Consider the following 7,634-nt stretch of genomic DNA (forward strand, 5'->3'; position numbering starts at 1 on the left):
CCCAGGAGGCGGAGCTTGCAGTGAGCCGAGATCACACCACAGCACTCCAGCCTGGGCAACAGAGTGAAACTCCATCTCAAAAAAAAAAAACAAAAAAACGAACAGAGACTTTATTCTTTTGATTATCAATATATATCCTGTGCATATGACAGTGCCTGACACTTATCACCATTACATAAAGATTTATTGAGTAAATGATTAAATGGCTTGTTTCCATGTTCATGTTACAGCCAGAGACATAGGCAGGTATTGCGGCTTATCTCTGAATTCCTTGGCGCTGGCTGGCTGGCATAGAACCTTGCAAAGAATGAATAAATAAATTACCCTGATTGATCAGTGTGCCTGGATAGAGAAGACATGTAGGAATGCTGCACCCCTGGATGTGCTATCAATACACTTATACACCATGGAATACTATGCAGCCATAAAAAAGAATGAGTTCATGTCCTTTGCAGGGACATGGATAAAGCTGGATGCCATCACCCTCAGCAAACTAACACAGGAACAGAAAACCAAACACCATATGTTCTCACTCATAAGTGGGAGTTGAACAATGAGAACACACAGACACAGGGAGGGGAACATTATACACCAGGGCCTGTGAGGGGGTCGGGGGCAAGGGGAGGGAGAGCATCAGGACAAATACCTAATGCATGCAGGGCTTAAAGATGATGGGTTGATGGGTGCAGCAAACCACTATGGCACATGTATACCTATGTAACAAACCTGCATGTTCTGCACAGATATCCCAGAACTTAAAGTAAAATAAAAATAATAATAATTTATAAAATACACTTAAAATTTATTTTTTTAAACAAGATTGTTCTCTTGAGGTTAACTTATTACTACTTTGAGTTGCCAGGAGTGATTGCACATTTCTTGGGAATCCCTAAGTCACCAGGAATAAAGACCACTTGTAATAGCTAAGGCATATTCAATAATAAAATTCTAGAGATACGGGATATTTGATATTTGCTTATAATATTTCACTTTTGAGTTTTTATTCATTTAATAAATGTTTTATTTATCATCTTGTATGCTCACAAACAGTTTTAAGTGTCCATTCAAATCATTTCATGGGAAAAAAAAGTCAGGAAACAACAGATGTTGGTGATGCTCTGGAGAAACAGGAACACTTTTACACTGTTGGTGGAAATGTAAATTAGTTCAGCCACTGTGGAAGACAGTGTGGCGATTTCTCAAGGATCTAGAGCCAGAAATACTACTTGACCCAGTAATCCCATTACTGGATATGTACCCAAAGGATTATAAATCATTCTGTTATAAAGACACATGCACACGTATGTTTATTGCAGCACCATTTATAATAGCAAAGACTTGGAACCAATCCAAATGCCCATCGATGATAGACTGGATAAAGAAACTGTGGCACATATACACCATGGAATACTATGCAGCCATGGAAAAGAATGAGTTCATGTCCTTTGCAGGGACATGGATGAAGCTGGAAACCATTATTCTCAGCAAACTAACACAGGAACAGAAAACCAAACACCACATGTTCTCACTCATAAGTGGGAGTTGAAAATACGAACACATGGACACAGGAAGGGGAACATCACACACTGGGGCCTATTGAGGGATGGGGGCACAGGGAGGAGAGCATTAGGACAAATACCTAATGCATGAGGGGATTCAAACCTAGATGACCGGTTGATAGGTGCAGCAAACCACCATGGCACATACATATACCTATGTAACAATACTGCACGTTCTGCACATGAATCCCAGAACTTAAAGTAAAATTTTTTTGAAAAGTAAAACCACAAAAAATAAAATAAAATAAAATAGCTTTACTATTATAATCCAAGCACAACAAGTTGTATTTGAAAACCAATTAAGAATATGTATTACATATAGAAAGTATGTATATACGTATATTAAACTTATATATAAATTATTAGCTATAACAGATATCATATTGTTACAAAAATCACTGGCCAAGAAAACGTTCTAATTTAGAAAATGATCATATTCTATATAGTTGATTTTATAATTCATAGAAATACATCATGATACACAAAAAGAAAAAATGAGGGAAAATAAATACATTAAAATACAAGCACATGAGTTTCCTGAAGATTATATCTAGGCTGATGCTCAACTCAATTACACCTTCTTTATTTTACTAAAATCTTAGGATGAGCACATATTAAGTCACATATTAAGTAAATAACTTGCACAAATCAGCTTTTTTTTTTTTTCTTTGAGACGAAGTTTTGCTCTTGTTGCCCAGGCTGGAGTGCAATGGCTGATCTCGTCTCACTGCAACCCCCACCTCCCAGGTTCAAGCGATTCTCCCATCTGCCTCAGCCTCCCGAGTAGCTGGGATTACAAGCACCTGCCACCACGCCCAGCTAATTTTTTGTATTTTTAGTAGAGACTGGGTTTCACCATGTTGGCCAGGCTGGTCTTGAACTCCTGACCTCAGGTGATCCGCCTGCCTCAGCCTCCCAAAGTGCTGGGATTACAGGCGTGAGCCACCACCCCAGCCCTCAGCTTCTTCTTTCAAAAACAATTCCCCCATTGCAATTTCATGTAATTTCTATGTGTTCTGACCCAGTGAATTAATGCTAACCTTAAATTTCAATGTGTATATTAATACGTTAAGTGACTTTGTATGACATAATTTTTAACCTACAGATCTCTGGTGGGTTTAGTTTACAAATACTCATTACAAAAATCAGTGAAAACTAGAAATATTATTTTTCCCTATACGCCATCATAGGACTCTCTATTTGACTTTGCAACAATTTAAAAGGAATTTGGGGTTATAAGTTCATTAAAACTTGTGCTCTCCTAGTTAAGCAACTTTAAATTTATTTTTCATTGTTTATTTTTTATTACTCTAATCTTCGCCCTGGTTTCAGAATTTGTGAACCACATATGTGGTAGTATTATGTAACCAGTCCAGTTAGGAATAGTGTTGACTTATTGACTCTCTGGACTTAATGACCAATTAAACTTGAGGGACTCTAGAATCCCTAGGGCTAAAATGAGGACACAGAATTGTGTGAATGGTACTCCCTTAATAAATATTGGTTGGCTTTACTTAAAGGCATAACTTTCTTTCCATGACACTTCCAATGTTGTTGATGTCTATAAAGTCAACTTCTCATTGTAGAAATCCATTAGGAACCTGCTGAGGAGAACCCCTGTCAGTCAAAAATGCCCCAATGACTGAAGACACACTATCTATAATACATTTCCCCCTCCTCATAAGTATTTTTCTCACATGTTCTTGTTGCTGTCCAGGTTTCATGCTAACCTAATTCTTGGTCAGTGGGCAAAAGGTAGTTGATTTAGAATGTCACAAGGATTGAAAATTCAAAAAGTCAGCTGCATTTATTAATCTGTCTTTGAACCAGACTTCCTTTGAAACACAACACAAAGAAAGGCGTGAATATCTCTTGGACATTTAGAAAAAAGGTGAGTGGCGTCTACTACGGTGAATTATATTACCATGAGTGGGAAGGATCTCTCAAGAACATCTCACCTACATCCCTGCCTCTGAGTGACATCATGTTAAATAATCAGAATGCCCAATTTGTTTCCTGAGAACCTTGAAATCAATATCAAGTATTTTCAGTGATTCCAAAAATCCTTCGTATCCTTTCAGCCTTTTGAATGAAGGTTTGCTCATTATATCTCCGTACATAAAAAGAGTCAGTGGGATTTAAGATTTCTTTTGAATCGTGTAGAAAATAAAAATAGGAAAAAAGTTAACATGACAGTGGAATCAACATGTTCTTGTCAAGGGGTAAGTTCAATTTCTGATAATGTAAAAGAGAAATTGGTGCCATATAAAATATGAAGAAAATAAGAGAAATTAACAGTGCCATATAAAATGTGAAGAGAAGAGGATGTGAAAAAATAGGAGTAGAAAATAACAGCTACTGAACAGGGTCCTCTTCTATTCCATGCCCTTTAGATAACCAGATATCACCTACAATATTGATTTAACTTCCATTTACTGGAAAACTGTGTACTCAGTATATCATGCTAGAAACAAAGAAAAAGTTATAGATTCAATCATTTGATATTATAATATTATGAAATTATAACAATCACTTGAACCACCAATAGTAAGTTACTTGTTTTCTCATGTACAAGACAAGCTGAGATAATGATACAGTATTACTATTAATGACTTATTAGTGACTAATATTAATGATACTACTATTGATATCAAGCTCACATTCATTAAATGCTTAGTATGTTTGGGGCAGGGTCCTGAGTTCAGATGTGTATACATTGTCTCACTTGAGCTTCATAATACTCTCTTTTTATCAATTCAGAGATTGTTTTTTAAAGTAGCACAAGGATGTTCATCCATTTGCCCAGGATCACACAATCCAGTAAAAAAAACCTGGCAGATTCTAGCTCCAGAGGCACTGTACCTAACAGCTAACTTTTAACAGTGATTTTTTTTTAATGCTACTAAATGGAAAGACAATGTGATGCTTTCTTCTTGTTTCTATTTGTGTTTCTTCAATAATGAAAAGTTATAATCTTTTATATTTTTACCATCATTTTATGTTGTTTTCTTCCCCAAACTGCTTAGTTATGTCCATTGCTCATTTTTTTTCTACTGGACTTTTGATCTTTTTCTTATTATTATGTAATTATTCTTTATATTTTAAAATAATAACCATTTTTTCCATAAACATTGTGTATTTTTCTGTCTTGCCATTTATGTTTTATCTTTCTGTGTAGTCTTTTTCTCACATAAAAAAGTTTATTAATGAGTAAAAATTGTATATATTTATAGTGTACAACATGATGTTTTGATACATGTGTACATTATAAAGTGGCTAAATCAAGTTATTTAACGTATGTATTACCTTACATAGTTATCATTTTGTAAATTTACTTCAACATTCAAAAAAGCCTAATGTCATATTCTCTTTTATTTTTCAACCAAAGGTGTATTACTGTTATTTGCCAAGAAATAACGTATATCTATAGCTTAAAAAACATATATAATGGAATAAATTAAAAATATTAAAGTCATCTCTGTTCATTTTCATTTAGACATTCCATTATCAAATTACATTTTATACATCATTGTTTTTACTCTGGAAAAGGTGTCTCATTCTGGTAAGTTGTGTCAATATTTATTTTCTCTTCACTCTTCAGTCTATCAATTTTTATGCTTGCAAATTCAAATGGTGTAAATTATCTCAATGACATTTCATTTAAACATGCAAAGTAGACTGAAGAAGTTAAGTGCACTTAGGTTATATAACTAAATAACTGATGACTTTTACAGACTGAAGAAAATCAACTTGAACATATGACTTTTGGTTTGTTTCTATTTTAATTTGTGACCACTCTTGTGCTGTATGCAGTCATTCTTTTTGTACTGTGTATTTAGGGGGAAATATGGTATAAAAGAAAGAATGGTCTTTAAATCCTAGGTGTTAGTCTTCACCTCGCTATTAATGAGTGTGCAAATTATTTATTCTTACTGAATCACAGAAGTAATAAAACGTAAACCATGACTGTGAGGGGTTGCAGTTTCTGGCACATTTTAAGCAAAGCAACATTTATGTTATCAGTTTTACTATTTTAATTAAGGTATTTGCAGATGGGGAGATGACACCTATGGTCATTACTGTATATCACAAGTAACCATAATTTTATTACTAATACCCATGGTAGTTCTTTATGGAAATGGACCTACATGCATGGCATTTAGGAGAAAGACACAACTCAAAAAAATCACATCGAGATGTTACTGAAAGAAGCAAAATTTCTTTAGATCAATTGCAGATTTAGATTCAACACTTATAACCTCTATATTAGCATTTTCAGTCCAAATTTAAAATAATTGGAGTAAAAGTAGTATTTCTTTCTAAACTGTTTATTAAGGTAGGTTAGGAAGTAAGAAGAGGAGAGAACATAAAATGCATTGGGAACTCACAATTTTCCATGTGTTATGCATATGTTACATACTTTATGTTATTTAAATGTAATGATTTCCTTTGAAGTAATTTAAACACTACTGAAGACACAGAAACTACTTTTAAGCTTAAACGTAATCATATTATATTTCAAACGGGCTTTATTCAATTGACTGTAAATTGTGTTTGATGATGAGCTATTTATTAAATTTAATTCCGTTCCAATAAGAGTATTCAATAAACATACATTGATTGCTTTCCTATCTTACATTTTTTTAGGAGTGCGAAATAAGAGAGTCATCATGAATTGGGCAAATGAGAGCTCCCCAAAAGAGTTTACACTACTTGGCTTCTCAGATAGGGCTTGGCTACAAATGCCCCTTTTTGTGGTCCTGTTAATATCATACACAATCACCATATTTGGCAATGTGTCCATCATGATGGTGTGCATTCTGGATCCCAAACTTCATACGCCCATGTATTTCTTTCTCACTAATCTCTCCATCTTAGATCTCTGCTATACCACAACTACAGTCCCTCATATGTTGGTAAATATTGGTTACAACAAAAAGACCATCAGCTATGCTGGCTGTGTGGCCCAACTCATCATCTTCCTGGCCCTAGGTGCTACTGAGTGTCTCCTTCTGGCTGTTATGTCCTTTGACAGATATGTGGCTGTTTGCAGACCCCTCCACTATGTAGTCATCATGAATTATTGGTTCTGCCTAAGGATGGCAGCCTTCTCATGGTTCACTGGTTTCAGCAACTCAGTGCTGCAGTCTTCCTTGACTCTTAACATGCCACGCTGTGGTCACCAGGAAGTGGACCACTTTTTCTGTGAGGTGCCTGTACTTCTCAAGTTGTCATGTGCTGACACAAAGCCTATTGAGGCTGAGCTCTTCTTCTTTAGCGTACTAATTCTTCTAATTCCAGTGACATTGATCCTCATCTCCTATGGCTTCATAGCCCAAGCAGTATTAAAAATCAGGTCAGCAGAAGGACGGCGAAAAGCATTTGGGACATGTGGGTCCCACATGGTTGTGGTGTCTCTCTTTTATGGAACAGCCATTTATATGTACCTACAACCTCCTTCATCCACCTCTAAGGACTGGGGAAAGATGGTTTCCCTCTTCTACGGAATCATCACACCCATGTTGAACCCCCTCATCTACAGCCTTAGAAATAAAGATATGAAGGAGGCCTTCAAAAGGGTGATGCCAAGAATCTTTTTCTGTAAGAAATAAGAAGTACTCCATTGTGATGAGAATCTTCTTAGTCTTTCCTTATCTTCAAGGATGGTAATGACCTTTGAACTCATTTTCCTATTTTCCAGGCTCTGGTGATTTCACTGAATTCTATCAACAGTTAGAAAATCCTTCCTCTAGGGGAACATCACACACCGGGGCCTATCATGGGTCAGGGGGACGGGGGAGGGATTGCATTGGGAGTTATACCTGATGTAAATGACGAGTTGATGGGTGCTGACGAGTTGATGGGTGCAGCACACCAACATGGCACAAGTATACATATGTAACAAACCTGCACGTTATGCACATGTACCCTAGAACTTACAGTATAATAATAATTTTTTAAAAAAAGAAGAAGAAAATCCTTCCTCTGTTGGCCGGGCGTGGTGGTTCATGCCTGTAATCCCAGTACTTGGTGGGGGCCAAGGTGGGCAGATCACCTGAGGTCAGGAGTTCGAGA

At 36.1% G+C, this 7,634-nt stretch overlaps 1 protein-coding gene across 1 annotated transcript; it reads left to right on the forward strand.

Moving 5' to 3' along the window:
* The first annotated feature begins 6,170 nt into the window (after nucleotides 1-6,170).
* OR2B3 (olfactory receptor family 2 subfamily B member 3) lies at nucleotides 6,171-7,270 on the forward strand. The gene is given in 1 exon segment (NM_001194193.2): nucleotides 6,171-7,270. A coding segment is annotated over 1 exon segment (942 nt). The 5' UTR covers nucleotides 6,171-6,229; the 3' UTR covers nucleotides 7,172-7,270.
* The last annotated feature ends 364 nt before the right edge of the window (nucleotides 7,271-7,634 follow it).

This window comes from Macaca mulatta, chromosome 4 (genome assembly GCF_049350105.2).
Source record: "Macaca mulatta isolate MMU2019108-1 chromosome 4, T2T-MMU8v2.0, whole genome shotgun sequence".
Taxonomy (NCBI): Eukaryota; Metazoa; Chordata; class Mammalia; order Primates; family Cercopithecidae; genus Macaca; species Macaca mulatta.